Source organism: Pseudonaja textilis, chromosome 5, assembly GCF_049901715.1.
Source record: "Pseudonaja textilis isolate UNSWEBS1 chromosome 5, rPseTex1.2, whole genome shotgun sequence".
Classification (NCBI taxonomy): domain Eukaryota; kingdom Metazoa; phylum Chordata; class Lepidosauria; order Squamata; family Elapidae; genus Pseudonaja; species Pseudonaja textilis.
The window spans coordinates 26,526,139-26,543,367 of NC_141994.1; the positions used below are offsets into that span (position 1 = coordinate 26,526,139).

The 17,229-nt window shown below is 41.5% G+C and overlaps 1 protein-coding gene across 1 annotated transcript in view; it reads left to right on the forward strand.

The window, feature by feature from the left end:
* Positions 1 to 16,746, forward strand: part of LOC113436554 (NADH-cytochrome b5 reductase 3) — a 30,365-nt gene extending 13,619 nt beyond the window's left edge. Inside the window, exons 2-9 of the mRNA XM_026701026.2 lie at positions 814 to 945; positions 3,287 to 3,359; positions 6,086 to 6,192; positions 7,468 to 7,597; positions 8,673 to 8,756; positions 9,315 to 9,400; positions 12,741 to 12,840; positions 15,130 to 16,746. Coding sequence (XP_026556811.1) covers positions 814 to 945; positions 3,287 to 3,359; positions 6,086 to 6,192; positions 7,468 to 7,597; positions 8,673 to 8,756; positions 9,315 to 9,400; positions 12,741 to 12,840; positions 15,130 to 15,305 — 888 coding nt within the window. The 3' untranslated portion in view covers positions 15,306 to 16,746. The remainder of the gene's footprint in view (positions 1 to 813; positions 946 to 3,286; positions 3,360 to 6,085; positions 6,193 to 7,467; positions 7,598 to 8,672; positions 8,757 to 9,314; positions 9,401 to 12,740; positions 12,841 to 15,129) is intronic.
* The last annotated feature ends 483 nt before the right edge of the window (positions 16,747 to 17,229 follow it).

Below are 17,229 nucleotides of genomic sequence, written 5' to 3' on the forward strand. Positions count from 1 at the left end.
CCAACTGCTCAGTGGGCAGGAGCCAAGATGAGAAACGGGAACTCACCCACATCTCACAGTGCTCGGGTCTTGAACTTAGGCTATTTCCAGCTGACAAGCTCAGCATCTTTAACCTCTGAGCCCCCGTGTCCCCAGCATTCCCCGAATAGCTTTGAATAAATCTCCATGTTCCTATCTCGTGGTATGTCCAGGATAATCCTGATCTAACTAACTAACTGGGTTATTGAAACAATTGCGGAATTAACCAATGCAGGAATACTTGGGAACTTTGAAAAAGTTGTGAAAAGACATATTTTTCTCAGTTCACCTTATTGCTCTCCTTACAAGACAATAGTAATAGCACTTAAACTTATATACCGCTTCACAGTGCTTAGCAGCCCTCTCTAAGCGGTTTGCAGAGTCAGCCTCTTCCCCCCCACACACACACACAATTTGGGTCCTCATTTTACCCACCTGAGAAGGATAAAAAGCTGAGTCAAACTTGAGCCTGGTGGGATTTGAACTGCCAAATTGTAGGCAGCTGGCTGCAAAAGTAGCTTGCAGTACTGCACTCTAACAACGGTGCCACAGAGGCTCCTGTGCTAATGCGAACATATCACTTGATTTCGGAAAGGAAGAACTCGTATCTTTACTACCATCTAATAATAATATTTAAATGTGATTACATGATAGACTTTCATGGTTGGTAGATAATACTGAAAAAGCACTCTTATTATGCTTGTTTGTTTGTTTTGTTCGTAGCCATTTTCTAATTTATTTCTGTTTATCCAGTCAGGATGCTGAATTTTAACATCTTCTTTCTTTACGTTACAGTTAGGAAACATTGTCCTGTTTCCAGTCTATTTCGTGATCAGTTTGATCAAGCGCCTTTTCTCGAAATCTCTGCCTCCGATCACACTAGAAAATCCAGATGTAAAATATGCATTAAGGCTGATCGATAAAGAGGTAACACATAAATTGCTTTCTTATGTCTCTCTCTCTCTCTCTCTCTCTCTCTCTCTCTCTCTCTCTCTCTCTCCCTCTCCCTCCCTCCCTCTCTCTCTCCCTCCCTCCCCTCATCTCTCTCCCTTCCTCCCTCTCCTCTCTCTCTCCCTCTCTTCTCTCTCTCTTTTCCTTCTTCCCTCCCCCTCTCCTCTCCCTCCCTCTCCTCTCCTCTCCCTCCCTCTCTCTCCCTCATTCTCTCTCTCTCCCCAATTTTTTAAAAAATGTTTTAATACCCAAACTGATGTCAGTATGCCAAGAAACCAAGATTGAAGTAGGCAGAATAAATATTTCCTACTTCTTAACTGTTGATATGTGGCAGTTTTATCTATATCAACCTTTGAGGCATTGTATATTCATTGAGAAATATTGCAAAATGCAGGTTAGTGCTGTGGCCTTTCGTAATACGGAGAGGTTGAAAAACTGGATATTGAACCAACTCTCCTCGATATTTACATTTAAATTTATTTAGAAATTTTCTATAGACACCTACTCGATCGCAGTGATTCTAGGTGGGCTTGCAAGCAATAGAACACACTATAGAAAATAAAATTCTGCATTGATGGAAAATTAGTAATGTTGGGGAGATGTTTGATGTACTGTGCTTGTATCGCCATGTAACTTGATAAATCAAGTAGAAAGCCTTGTGTGTAAAATTGGAAGATTTGGAGATCTAATACGCCCATATTTATTATTTCAAATGAAGTGGATCGACCTCATAATGATTCTTCCTGATTGGGCTCTTTTACTAAAAGGCTAAACTTAACCTTTTCAATCTGCAGCTGCCCTGATTTCTAATTTATGCGAGCCTATTGGCAGATAGTATTAAAAATATGGATCATTTGAGCAGCCAGCTTTCTAAAATGTTTGCTCTATGAACGTAACTCATTATATTATCTGAATGTGTGACCTTAGCTCCGGGTCTGGATTTATTGATCTGATCTGTGTCCCATCCATGCATGAAAGAAGGGTTGTCATGATGTGGTGTGGTGTTTTTGGACTCTTTTGTTGAATATTGTTTAGAACTTCGTATAGAATTGTCAAGGGAAGTGGTGGCTCAGTGGCTAAGACGCTGAGCTTGTTGATCAGAAAAAGGTCGGCAGGTCGGCGGCTCGAATCCCTAGCGCCACGTAACAGAGTGAGCTCCTGTTCCTTGTCCCAGCTTCTGCCAACCTAGCAGTTTGAAAGTATGTAAAAAATGCAAGTAGCAAAATAGGGACCACTTTGGTGGGAAGGTAACAGCATTCCATGCACCTTCAAAGGCATTTAGTCCTGCCGGCCACATGACCATGGAGACGTCTTCGTAGCTCTGGCTCTTCAGCTTTGTAATAGAGAGGAGCAGCTCCCCCTAGAGCCAGAAACGACTAGCACTTATGTGCGAGAGGAACCTTTACCTTTATAGACTTATCACTGCAACCGCAAATATGTATGGGTGTAGGGTCAAAAAATAATAATCATGAATTTAGTTGATGGCTGTGCAGTTAGGTTCCTGCCCTCTTTTATGTGAAGTATTAATACTGTGAAGTACTAGTAACACTTGATAAATCCTTTGTGTAAGATCACACTTGGAATATCACATCCAGTTTTGGTCATCACAATCTAAAAAAGATGTGGAGATTCTGGAAAGAGTGCATAGAAGAGCAACCAGGATGATTAGGGGACTGGAGGCTAAAACATATGAAGAACGGTTGCAGGAACTGGATATGTCTAGTTTAGGGAAAAGAAGGACTAGGGGAGACATGACAGCAGCCTTCCAATATCTGAGGGGCTGCCCCAAAGAAGAAGAGGTCAACTTATTCTTCAAAGCACCTGAAGGCAGGAAAAGAAGCCATGGGTGGAAACTAATCGAGAAGAGAAGCAACCTAGAACTAAGGAGAAACTTACCAGCAGTGAGAACATTTAACCAGTGGAACAACTTGTCACCAGAAGTTGTGGCTGCTCTACCCCTGGAAGTTCTTAAGAAGAGACTAGACAGCCAGTTGTCTGAAATGGCATAGGTTCTCCTGCTCAAGCAGGGGTTGGCCTAGAAGACCTTCCAACTCTTATTCCAAGTCCTACATATGTGGCCTGCCCAAAACGTGTAACTGAAGGGTTGGCTTTCAATTGTTTGGTCAGATAGTTTCATAAACAACGAAAGACGATTAAGCAGTCAGTCTTGGTTAGGTGCTGTTGAGAACTGTGTTTATTTCTTCAATTTGCACAGTTCTGAAATGCAGATAAGGTATCTCGATTATAAACATTTGGGCTTTGATGGACATGTAGAGCTGTTCTCTAGTTTTATGATGTTTATTTCTCTCTTTTTCAGCACATCAGTCATGACACCAGAAAGTTTCGCTTTGCCCTGCCAAGCCCAAGACATGTGTTGGGGCTTCCTGTGGGTAAGCTGTTTGTGTTAAAATAAAGGTACTTGGAGGGGGACTAGAGGAAAAAATTAACATCTTTGAATTGAATTGTGGACTTGGAAAGAAAGTTATGTCTTCTTCTCCTTTGCCTTCTCCCTCCCTCTTATTTTTTCTTTCTTCTTTTACCTCCTCTTCTTCCTTGCTTCGTTCCTTCCTTCCTTCCTCCTCCTCCTCCTCTTCTTGTTTTTCCTCTTCCCCTCCTCTTCCCCCTTCTTTTTCCTTTCTTTTTTCTTCTCCTTCTCTCCTCCTCCCTCTTTTTTTCCTTTCTTCTTTCTCCTCCTCCTCCTTCTCTTTCTCCTCCCTCTTCTTCTTTTTCCTTTCTTCTTTCTCCTCTTCTTCCCTGGTTTATTTTTTTCTTTCTTTAAAGAAAAGCTCTGTTAGCTAGAAGGAAGAGTGCATTGATGGTGGAAAAATTCTACCTAAATTTAAACCGATCTAGACCCACTCTTTAAATGAATAGGAAAATTCATCCACGCAGCTCAAACTCCCAACCCAAAAGCTAAACACAACTGAACTAATAACAGAAGAAAACACAACCATCTTGCTGAGTTAAGAGACCGCCTGCTAACTTAATCCTGATCCATGAATTTCCATAGATCATCCCGACATGGCTACTCTTTGGATCCTCACAAAGAATATTTAGTTGTTTACTTCTCCTGGTGCCACCCAATTCCCAGTGTGACACCCTAGACAAAAAAAAAACAACACACACACAATTGTGATTGTTTATAGTTTGTAGCCAGTAGAAAGCCCTGGATGGGTATCGAGCGAATTTGCAACCATGGCTTCCATGTTTTTGTTTTGGCCTTTCTTTCTTCCCTTGGTTGCCGAGTGGAATCCGTAATTGGAAGCCAGCTGCTCCTTTCCTCTGCCAGAGGCATTTTGCACAGGGAAACAGCTGTGGTGCGTTGTGTTGGTGCCTTGCAACCATGGGAGTAGTATAAACTTCAAGGATACAAAAAAAATAAAAAGCATATTCTGCTGTGTGTCTCTCAAAAACACCCATCACGCTACGCATAATGTTTTCCAGGAATTTATCCAGAAGAATAACAGTGCAAACAACAATCAGTTATCTTTTGGGGGGCTGCATTCACAAGCTTTGATCGGTTTTATTTTAGCTGTCCCCTTCCCCATTCTTCCCCATCCCCCCCCCCTCAAAAAAAAAAATCAGCCTAATTATTGTTTTGCTTTCAGTACAGGCCGTCCTTCAAAAGTTCATTTAGTAACCATTCGAACTTACAACGGCACTGAAAAAAAGAACTCAGGATCTTGACCTGTTCATTTTCAAGAACTTTGTCAACTTGTTGTTGTTATTATTGTTGTTATTTAAGATTGAATCTTCCATTTGATTCACAGACTGGGACTGGTTTAAAAACTTCACAGTTCCAAGTCCAAACCAACGACTTAAAAGAGCTGTTAAAGTAATGTCTGAGCGGATAGGCAGTTTTATTATTGTTGTTATTTATTATTAGTTTTATTATTGTTATTTATTTATTGCATCATCAAATGCAAACTAGTTCCATAAATAATGAGGCAAAGCTAAGCTAAGGAAGCTGAATGATGGTCTGTCTTGCTATCAGGGTTCTGGCAGTGACCCCCATTTAAATCCTGAGTCTCGAGCCAAACTTCCAAAACTTCAAAAGGATTTATTGGGAGTTAACATGTCCGGCACTGCCTGGCTGTAGCTGACTCTGAGACACATCACTCATTGTCATCCTTGACTCTGGTTTTCCTCTCACACCCTGGGTGTATCATAATTCATATTCTCCAATGGGACACGTCCATAGCCAGGAGTCATCATGTTCTCCAGTTAGAATTTTGCACAGCAGAAACTTCAGTCACCTAGTCCTTTTGGACCTCAGGGACCACCAAACTCATAACTTTAAATCCTATGGACCAGAGACCCTGGGAAAATCCCCCCAAAAAAGTCTACAGGAAAATCCCCCATCCCGTTTTCCTACTGATCGATCGTTTTTATTTGGGATCACAGGATCTCCAGCTCTGTTCTCAGGGGAAGAGACAGAGAGACTTTTGCCTTTGTGCAAGGAAAGCAGCAGAAATCTTTCTTTCTCTCCCCCAAACTTCGTCAGAAATGAGTCTTTGTGAGACTAGTCGTGCCAATTCAGACTCTTGGAGCAGGAGGCCTTGCTGGGTCCCAAAGACTCATTTCTGGCAAAGTTTGGGGGAGAGAAAGAGAGACTTCTGCTGCTTTTTTGTGTGCATTGAAAAGCCGAAGAAGAAAGAAGTGGAAAGAAGCAGCCTGGTGGCCAGGCCAGGCACATGGAGCGAGTGGGGCAAGTTCCCCCCTTCTGCCCTTTCCCCCCTCCCCTCACTACCTCGTTTTGTTCGCAATGCAAGTGACACAAGCCTTGTGTTCACGTGGGCCACGTGGGCGGCACAGCCTTGTGTTCCTGAACAGCCTGGATTAATTGCTTTGAGGGTGACATTTCTCTGCGGTCCACCAAAATTTTCTCATGGACCATCAGTGGTCCCCGGCCCACTGGTTGGCGACCACTGGGATAGTTACAATCTCTGAAAAACTATACATAGAATGCACTTTCAATTCCAAGCTGCCGCACTGCTTTTTCAAACCCCTTTCCTCCCCTCTCTTTCTATTGGCAACTACGGTATAAAACAGCCATAGAAATGTTTTATGAGTTGACACTTGTTTCATCTTTTGAATGTTTTGCTTGACCTTCAAGGGCAGCATGTTTACCTCTCGGCCAGGATCGACGGGAATTTGGTGATCAGACCTTACACGCCTGTCAGCAGTGATGACGACAAAGGATTCGTGGATCTGGTTGTGAAGGTAACAGCTTTGCAATTAATCATTTCATTACGCTGATCAAGATATAAAGCACAAAGGAAAACTGAAATAGTGGGGAAAGGGAAGAGAAAGAAATGTAGGGGAACACGGGAGCAAGAAAAGAAAAGCATTGACTTTTGACTCTTCTTAGCAGAGTAGAATAAGATAGAAACGTTACAGACTCGAGTTTTTAAGTTTACATACTTAATACGTGCTAGCCAGTTCTATAACAAACTTATCTAATCAACAAAAACCAAAGTCACGGTTTCATTGTTTTTCCATCATGAGCACAAAATCCAGAAATGGTTTCCAAGTAGAAACAAAGTTGATATAATATCTTTTTCTCCGATTAAAGCAGTTAATTGAGCCATCTCTGCTAGTTCCATCAGTTTTTCCATTGTGGGAATCTATCTAGCTATCTAGCTATCTATCCATCCATCCATCCATCCATTTATATATATCTATCTATATCTATGATTGATAGGTAGGTAGGTAGGTAGATAAATATTCACTTTAGGAATCTACTGTATTAAAGATGATGTGTTAAAAGAGATAATATGATTAACATGTTGAATACTACTACGTTAATATTGTATAATCAATTAGTATAATTAATAGGTGGACATCATTATGTTAAATATTGCAGAATTAATATGTAAAGAAGGATGTTGTAATTTTGAATATTGTTTAACAAGGATGTTTGTACCCAGACAACACATACTGTTCAACTGAAGATGGAATGATTGTATTAAAAATAAAAAAATATTAAAAAAAATAATCGACTGCATTAAAATATGAATCTTTCCCCAGTGAAGGTAAAAGCTTTGGAGAAGAAACTCTTAAGGGTAAAAAGATAATTTCTTTAAACAGGTTCGTTCTGAGATAATGCAAGTTGACATTCAATATATCTTCAGAGGAATCAGTTGTGAAAATGTTTCAGGATAGAAGCGTTTTTTTGTGCGTGATCTGATTACAAACTTGCAGACGCCTTTTATATGTGGTGGGATTCAAATTTTTTGACTACCGGTTCTGTGGGCGTGGCTTGGTGGGCGTGGCAGGGGAAGGATACTGTAAAATCTCCAGTCAGAGGTGGGATTTGCCGGTTCTCCGAACTATTCAAAGTTTCCACTACCGGTTCTCCAGAACTGGTCAGAACCTGCTGAAGACCACCTCTGGCTGTGGTCCATTTGTCTTGAGCATCATGGATTTGCAGGCATCTGAATGACTTCATCTTTCTCATCTGCACATTCAGTTTTAAAGGTATTTTCTCCCCTATAGATCTATTTCAAAGGGGTTAACCCCAAATTTCCCGAAGGAGGGAAAATGTCCCAGTATCTGGAGAATCTAAAGATGGGGGACACCATTGATTTTCGGGGACCCAGTGGATTGCTCGTTTACGAGGGGAAAGGTGAGGCTCTGGAAACAACGCCAAGTTGGAGAAGGTTGTCTTCATCTCTGATTTATCCTGCAAGGAGTTCTCAAACTTACGGCTGTAATGGAGCCTGTGTCAACTCATAAAACATTTCTATGCCCATTTTATAGTTGCCAACAGAATTGGGGGGCGGGGTAAAGAAGTCCATCATAACCATCATAGGACCAATCCCATTTTATGACTATTTTTGTTGTTGTATAAGTGAATATGGCAGCAATCATAGTCACGAAGAGGCCACCGTGGTTCCTAAGTGAAGTTGTCCGACTGATGCACTATTTAAATCATGAACCTCAGGCCAAGCTTCAAAAGAAATCCAGTTATTAGGAGCTTCCTGTCAACATGGACCAAATGAAGCCAACTCTGACCTCACTTAATCCATGCTTTGGCTCTGACCTTGTTTACCCCTCCCCCCCCTCCCCAAGATGTGTCAACAGTCACATTCCCCAACAAAGCAATTTCGCGGGTTGTAGAAGTCACTCTCCGACCGCTGTTGGGTCTCCATGGACATGACTTTGACATTGCCAGTTGGAATGTGCTTTGTCTTGACTGAAATGCAAGTTCACGATGCCACTGCAAGGTTGGATTCCCCATCCCCCCTGCCTATGGCAACTCAAAAGCAGGTCAGGAATGCTTCGCAAGTTGACAGAAGCGATGGTTCACCATGGGAGTGGTTTGGCCGAAACCTGGAAGTAAACGCCAACTTTTGGCGAACACGTTCAGGTGACCATGGTTGTAAATACACCCCAGTTGCTCAGCAACCAAAGTTCGGTCATGTGACCACAGGCGGGCCCAACAGGCAGGATTTTGAAGTAGCCCCCCAAGTTGGTCCATTGTGGCTTCGAACGGTTGCAAGTCAATGAGCAATGTAGGTTATATTTGAACAATTTTCCCCATTGTGGTTTTTTTTCTAGATAGATCATTGGGATTAGGAGTGGGCAAAAGATGTCAACTCTGACATCAATGGGCATTCCAAACCCATGTCTTGCATTTGAGATGTTTTACGTGCCTCCAGTCCAATTCCTCAGCCCTGATTATTTTTTCCACTCTCCAGGTGTGTTTGCGATTCGTCCAGACAAGAAATCTGAACCTGTGCTTAAGCAGGTGAAATACGTCGGGATGATTGCAGGTGGAACAGGTACTCCCAAATGGTATTTTCCTGCCTTTGGTCATTCAGTGGGATGTGTCGGGTGGGAAGAATTACCTGTTAACTTCTAGTTAAGATGATTTATTGACCATCCTGCTCACAAGGATCTGGTCAATTAATATGCAGCCCTAAACTGGCGCTAGATAAAGAGTCGATGGAATTCAAGAGGGGTTGGAGTTAAAGTGTTTATGGTAGCACAAGGACTCCAGGCTGATGTCTCACTTAACTCCACCTCCAATTCTGCCTGCTCTTCTGCAGATGTTGACAAGATTCATTTAACCATTTCTCTCCCCCCCCCTGTGTGTGTGTCTGTCTCTCTTTTCTCTCTCTCTCTCTTTCTATCTGCGTGTGTGTGTCTCTCTCTCTTTCTCTCTGTCCTTCTCTGTCTCTGTCTCTCTCTCTCTCTCTCTCTCTGTGTCTTTGTCTCTCTCTGTGTCTCTCTTTTCTCTCTCCTCTGTGTGTGTGTGTGTGTGTCTTTTCTCCTCTCTCTCTTTCTCTCTCTCTCTCTCTCTTTATCTTTCTGTCTCTCTCTCTCCCTCTTCCCTGAAGGAATTACTCCCATGTTGCAACTCATTCGAGCGATTGTAAAGGACAAGGAAGATCCCACCGTTTGCTATTTACTCTTTGCTAACCAGGTAGGACAATTTCCTTCACTCTCTCACTAAGCAAATAGCATATATATATTTTTTAATAAAGTTTTATTTGGATTTTCACACATACAAAATATTTTTGAAAATAGCATGGTCCCAAGTTGAACTTCTTTATACAGACACAAAACTCAATTTCATGCTCCTTTTTGTGTTCTATTCCATATCTTATACTCTTCTACATTTTCTATATAGTTTTTCCCCTCTTTTAATTTTCTCAATTTTATTTTGATTATCTCATCTCAATTCAAATTATTATATTTATAGTTTTGTCTGTTCTGTTTCAATTTCATATTATCTTTTCTCATTAAACAAGTTTTCTCCTGTAGTTAATTGGAGTATGACACCTTTATATCTTTTAATTACATCCATTCAACTCTTATTAAAACTTCAATATATACCTTCAGGTTATGACCTTCAATATAATACATAATACATAACTTCCAATCGAATTCTGCTTGGTACATTCTTATAGTACACGCTATATTCTTTTTAAAAAAGGATTATATGTAATTATAAACCCTCATTCCATTCCAATTCAGTTCTATCATTAATAATCATTAAAATCTTAACATCTTTAACATTTCTTTTCAATTAAATATCATGCTTCCTTAAAGTCACGTATAATCTCCATAATTAATTTTTCCCTTATTTTTCTTCACATATGTTTTGTAAATCATTAAATATTCATTTTGTTACATTTATTTATTGACAAGCATTCCACTGAATTACAATAGCTATTTTATCAAACATTTTAATCATACATTGTTGCATATTTTCTAAAATTATTTCTAATATAACAATACTATCTTATGTACTTTTGCAGAATCCCTTTTTCCATTAAATTTTCACCCATTATCTCCAAATAGGCCCTGTTTCTCTATATTTTGTTTCTGTCCTTTATAACTTCTTTTCCTTTCTTTCTTCCCTCTCATCTTCTCCCTCCCCTTTTTACCCCCTTGTCTCTCTACTTCTAATTCTCTCTTCTGCATTTCCCTCTTCTGTTGCTTTCTAATTTTATACTTATTTTTCACTCTGTTTTTTTGGGGGGGGGGGTTGTTTTTCCCAATCTTAAACATTCCATTCTCTTTCCCCCCTTTTCCCCACCTAAAATTACTTGTTCATTAAAGATGGCTTCTTCTTTGTCGCAATCTTCTTGTTCTGCAGGCATTTCTTGTTGTTTCTCATAGTTCCAAATCTCCATTTCTAAAAACTGAAATATGAAGCCAAAAGAACCTCTCCCTTCTTGTGCATCTTCTTTGTACTTTTTAAGTTCCATTTTCAGTTCTTCTAAAAGTGGAGCCATTTTAAACACTTTTAAACAACCACCCAATTGATTTTAGTCATTCAAATACAATAACCAAAAATCCAGAGATCATCAAGTAATCCAAATAGTCCCAAGCTGTTTCTTCTTATTTCTTTTTCCACTTTCTCTTCCTGGGGTTTTTGTTGCGATGTTTCAGCTAAAATGTATCTTTTGGAAGTCTTTTTGAGATTTTGCTGTAAGTTCTTTTTAATTCCAGGCAGTCTCCTCCCTTCCAGATCCTGCCCTTTTATTCTTTTTCTCTCCTTTCCTGTTTTCAAAAGCTTTTGATTATCCAGAAATCTTTATTATCCCTTTGACTTTTTATTTTCAGCATTAAATGGCTATTAATGTCAAAGTGGATTTTTTTCCAATTTCTTGCTTAAGTCTCTTAGCTGTCAGTATAGGAAAAGGAGAAAAAAAAACCAAATCTTTTCCCTTTTCTCTCTCCTTCGCAGCTTAAAAATCTTCTTAGGGAACAATGTTATTGTTTTTTTTTTAAATAGTTTCAATTCCAGGGTACCTTATTTGTTGCTTTTGCTGTTTGACCTGGTCAACCAAAACTTTCTCTTCTTACCTTCCTCCTGCACATTCTTTTCCGGTCGAGTTCTTCTTTGTGGTGGCCATTTCTGACCACCACTACAACCGCCTTCAGGAAAGGGAGTAATGGCCAGCTGGGGAGGAGAGATGTGGCTCTCCTCAACCCTGCAGGCAGTCTCCCCTTCTTCACCACCTCTACGGGGTGGCTCGGGGAGCTCCAGCGGCAAGCACGATTCGAAACCTCACAGAGACGAGGCTTCGGTCTGTTGCCGAAGAAGCTCAAACCGGAAGTCCCACAAATAGCATATTGAACCAACGGAAGTATGTTGTGGAGAATAAATAAGATAGGTGCTGATATTTCATGCTAGCAATATTCAAGCCATATGTAGATTTACTCAAGGTATTGATTCCACTATTTTCATTGGACCCTTTTTCCAAAGAAGCTTGCATGAAATTGTAAGCCTTGCTTATTTCTTTCCAATTGCTACAAGAAAGAGAATATCCTACAAAATGTATGAGCTAGTTTGGTTTTGAGCTAGTTTGGTTTGGTTTTTGTAATATTCCATCTTCACTCTGGATCCTTTTTTTTTTAGGAAATAATGAGAAAAAGCTTAAGTTAACTGTCCCAAAGGTGTTTTTTCAAGAGGCAACTGGACTTTCTTGGTTTTTGTTTTTGAATATGTTTCGCTTCTCATACCAGAAGCTTCTTCAGCTCTGACTGGATGATGGGAAGGGGAAGGATTAATGCTCCTTGCAGACAGCTGGTCATTTGCATCCTTTTAGAGAGTCGTTGAGGCCACTTGGAGGTCTGTGTCCTCAGGGCCACCCGAGTGGTGCAAATGGGTGTGGAGCCTTCTTGGAACTGCTGAAAGGAACTGTAGAACCCTTTAGAGTGAGTCTGAGGACGCAGATAAATCTCCATATGGCCTCAACAATTCTAAAAAGATGCAAATGACCAGCTGTCTGCAAGGTGTATAAATCCATTCCCCTCCAGTCAGAGCAAATCAGTTTCCTTCTACACGAAACCAAAAATCTTCTCCAATTAAGTTGTTCTCACCAGAGTGGTTTGATAGTTGCAAATCCTCTCAACCAGAAGTGGTTAAAATGTTCTAGACAGAATGCCCAAAATGAAATAGATTCATTTTAGAACTGAATGGAACACTTTGGCATGTTGATTAACAGCTCAGAACAAGTGCTTTTCAATCAAATGTAATCAGCCTGAACTTTGATAATGGTACAGCATCAACACCTTAACCATTTATTCACATTACACGGGAATTATTTTTTGAGTAGACTCAAAGATTACCGCTAGTAGTTAACTTTTTTATTTTTTTGATGGTTTAAATTTTGCTTCCAGGGTGGTTTGCTTTAGGTCTGGTTTCACAATTTATTTTCGTGGGATTTTTAAGAGGGGATCGATATTTTTGAGTTGTTCAACAATGAAATGTGTGAGATAAAAACGACAATGTTGTGTTTCCGGGACAGACTGAAAGTGACATCTTGCTACGCTCAGAACTTGAGGAAGTACAAGCTCAACATTCAGCCAAGTTTAAGCTGTGGTACACGTTGGATAGAGCTCCTGAGAGTAAGTAATCCAAGGTGGAGTTATAAATTGGAAGATGCTACAATATTCTTAGGGACGCGGTGGCTCAGTGGCTAAGACGCTGAGCTTGGTTGATCAGAAAGATCGGCAGTTCGGCGGTTCGAATCCCCAATGCCGTGTAACGGAGTGAGCTCCCGTTCCTTGTCCCAGCTTCTGCCAACCTAACAGTTTGAAAGCACGTAAAAAATGCAAGTAGAAAAATAGGGACCCGCTTGGTGGGAAGATAGCAGCATTCTGTGCGCCTTCGGCATTTAGCCATGCTGGCCACATAACCACAGAGATGTCTTCGGACAGTGCTGGCTCTTCGGCTTTGTAACGGAGATGAGCACCGCCCCCTAGAGCCGGAAATGACTAGCACAGATGTGCAAGGGGAACCTTTACCTTTTACAATGTTCTGCTTAGTGGCTGAATAACATAGCCCTGTAAAATTTTCTTGGAGTCACATCTAATTTCTGATGGCCGTGTGGTTTCCCGCTGTATCCAATGTTTTTCCAGCTCACTACCCTAGTTTGCAATTCTAGGAATTTCCCATCCAGATATTAACCCATGATTGACATCAGTTAAGTTTTTAAATCAAACTCTCATCTGTTTGGGATGGTTACCTACCATAGTCTCAGAGCTTGACTTCTTCAGTATAAACTTAACTTCTGGGGATCTATTAGAAGCCTCCATATTGTTTTCTTGGCAAGTCTTCAAGAGATGATTGACAGTAGATTCTTCTGGAACTGAAACATCTGCTAGAAAACAACCAAGCTCTGAGAGCACCAAGGACCCCACAGTCCTTCTCTCCTTTTCTTTCTCCTCCAATCCACAAACTTCACTTCTTTCTAGCCCTGATAATGTTACCTAGTTGGGTCATGAAAAAAAACTAGAAAAAAACCTACCACATAGAGAGGACCAAGGGCCCTGAACTACAGATACTTTCTTCTATAAAACCCAGTTTGACTTAAACCAACTAGGGAACCCTTTTCAGATGGGCAATTTGTTTAATGACTGGCCCCTTTGATTAAACATTGAAGAGTACCATTGAGAGAAATTACAGCTAAATGTAGCACTGGGTGTCTCAACCCCAAAGAGCAGTAGAGAGCCACAGGTGTCTCATTAAAAGCGTTCTGGGTACAGAGTGATCCAAAATTTGCCCACAGCAACCTCAAACCATTTCATACTTATTCAGGCAGGTCCGTTCTAGTGGTAGGATTCCAAATTGCGTGCCACCGGTTCTGTGCACTTTGTGCATGCAGCACTCAAAAGTTTGCACTTGGTGAGGTGAGCTGTTCTTTAGCTCAGCTGAGGCGCGGAAATCTGCTCTGCTGCACAAATCAGCTGAGCTAAAAATCAGTGGAATAAAGGGCAGGAAAATAAGAGGGCGGTGGGTGGGGCCAGCCAGAGGTGGTATTTGCCAGTTCTCCGAACTAGTCAAAATTTCTGCTACCGGTACACCAGAACTGGTCTGAACCAACTGAATACCACCTCTGGTCTGTTCATGGCAGAAAGTTTGCAAGTGCAAATTAGCTGTTCTAGTTTTAAGAGTCATAAACATGCCCACCGTACTGTTCAATCATGAGAAAGAGATGAAACTAATGGAAGGTACTGTAGATGAAGAAACATTTTTCCGCCCATCTATTTCAAAGCCCCCTTTGAAGATCCTTAGTGCAAGGGTCGCCAACCTTTTGGACCTCAGGGACCACCAAACTCATAACTTTAAATCCCGCGGACCACTAATACGAATTTTAACTGAAGGTGGCTTGCTGATGTTGGTGGGAAAGTTGATCCTATATTCCAGAGCTGCAGGAGTCACAGGACTGGCCCTTTGGTCATCCTGGAGCAGCTGCTCCTCCACCTGGGTGCACTGGCCTGCCATGGACTGGAGGAGCTGCTCTGGGGTGACCAAAGGGCCAGTCCTGTGACTCCTGCAGCTCCGGAATATGGGACCGACTTTCCCACCAACATCAACAAGCCACCCCAGGGTGGATTTCCTTCCCCTGCCATTGGTCTTACCTTCCAGCTCCAGCTCGCATGGCTCTACTGAAGGTAAGGTTTGCGCTCAGCCGAAAGCTGGGGGCCAGCAGGTGGACGGTGCAGCCTTGTGTTCCCGCACAGCCAGGATTAATTGCTTTGGGGGGGTCATTTCTCTGTGGACCATAAAAACTTTCTCATGGACCACCAGTGGTCCACGGCCCACCAGTTGGTGACCACTGGTTTAGTGCATCTCATTGCTTTTTGGTTTGTTTGAAAGAGATAATAAGAGAAACGTGATCTTTCCCAACACAGAGTGGGATTACAGCCAAGGCTTCGTGAACCAAGACATGATCAAGGAACACATGCCTCCACCCCAAGAAGATGACGTTCTCATCCTGATGTGTGGCCCACCGCCGATGATCCAGTACGCCTGCATTCCCAACCTGGAGAAATTGGGTTACACCAAGGAGATGTGGTTTACTTACTAACTGGGGGTCAGGATAAAGTAGAAAGGGGGAAGTAGGGGGAAAGAAGGAACAGAACTTTGGGGAATAACCGGTAACGGAAACTAACTGAGTAAACAGAGGCGGAACCAATCTTCAGAGGAATTCCAACTTGCGTCACCTTGTGTCTTTCTAACCTGGCAAGCAGAAGCCTCAGCTAGACTGATTAACCGTGTTGTAGATCTTACTCTTTGCTTTGCTGTGTGTATCAAATCTGTCCCTAAGGCAATGAAATGAAGTTTGGCTTTTTTCACCCCCGGATGGGCAAATGTAGCTAGGCACCCTTTTCGCCAAAGAGTGAGTTGGAAGCTCCAAGTGAAGAGGTGAAGGAAGCAACTTCACCCTTCCTGCTTTTTCTGCACCAAAGTTTTAAATGCGCACCTGTCTTGCACCACCATATATGTTTGGTGTCCTCCTTCATTTGCAAGTGGTTGGGGGCAGGGGGAGAAATTGCTCCACCGGCCAACCTACAGAAACATAATCGTCTAAAAGGCAGGGGATAGATTGGTTCTGTCCTTCCCAAAGTACGGACATAAAAGAATGAGGTCCCAATCTTGAAATTCTTAAACCCATAGGACAGAAATGAGGAGTCGGCCTCTACTCTTCTTTTGGGCCTTTGTCTGGGGACAGAATTCGCAGCTGGGCTTTGCATAGGATGGAATAAGGGTGCGTATACGGGAGATTCCCTAAACCTACCGTTGTCCAAAGGATGGGCCTAAATACAGAGACGTCTCCCAGAAACTTCCACTGGGAAAAATAAAAAGAATGTCAATTTGGTTTGGAGGGGTTGAAAGGTGGACGATGGGATAGCCTGTTAGTGAATGAGAAGAGTCTATAGGCCTGCTTATATTTTAAGTACAGTAAAGGGTGTATCAATCTAAAGGAATTTCTTTGTCTCTTATCCCAACTTTCTGTTGCGTCATTCTATTATTCTACCGCACTAGCCATCAGTGGTCCTTCTTTAATTAGCTAAACACATACCCATATTTATATATATATATGTAGAGGTAGCTCAGTTACAAAATATATCCGTGTATTGTTTCAGTAGCCACTCATGCTGTCTGGGGAATTCTGGGAGGTTGAAGTCCACCTAGTTTAAACAGACCAATTCTGGGTGTTGAAGTCCACCTAACTTAAGCAGGCCAAAAAGTTGATTTGGAGTCCACCTAACTTAAGCAGGCCAAGGTTGAGAAAACACCACACTAGATTCTTCGCTCAACTGTCCTCCTGCCGCAGAAAATAAAAAGTTTATATTGTGCTCCTTTTTGCTTAATGCGAATAAAACAGCCTTTTACCTTTTACTAACCGTGTGGAGGCTGAATAACACCAGATTTCTTCATAACAAACTGGTTTTTGTATTATCTGCCTACTCAGCTCTTTGACTTTTTTCAACTTTTTGTGGTAGAAATAAAACTCTTTCCTCCCCCTCCCTTAAGATGTCTTGTGAATTCTTTTGATTTGATTAATGTTGCGTTAAAATCAGTTGGAAGGCTCTTTTTGCTCTCCTGTTTCGGTGTCCGGCGCTTTTACACAACCGCTTGCAAAATGAAAAGTGCTATCATAACTTCAAACGATCACTAAGCGAACTGTTGTAAGTCAAAGACTTACCTGTAGTTGTTTCCATCAAAGGGAAAAGGAGCAATTTTTTTTAAAAAAAATCCTGTAACCTCCAAGCACCCTGTGAGTGGCGAGTATTTAGAAAACAAGAATGTGAGTTATAGATGGGTGGTGCAGTGGCCTAAAGGCAGAACATTCTCCTCACAATCAGGATGATGCGAGTGTTCTGACCCAGGCTTCCTCCAAATTAAGGAAACAAACTGAGTGTAAAATCAAACTTATTTTAATGCGACGCTGGTAATTGGTTGCATTCCCAGCCAAAACTTATTAGACACAATTCCCTGAGATAAGC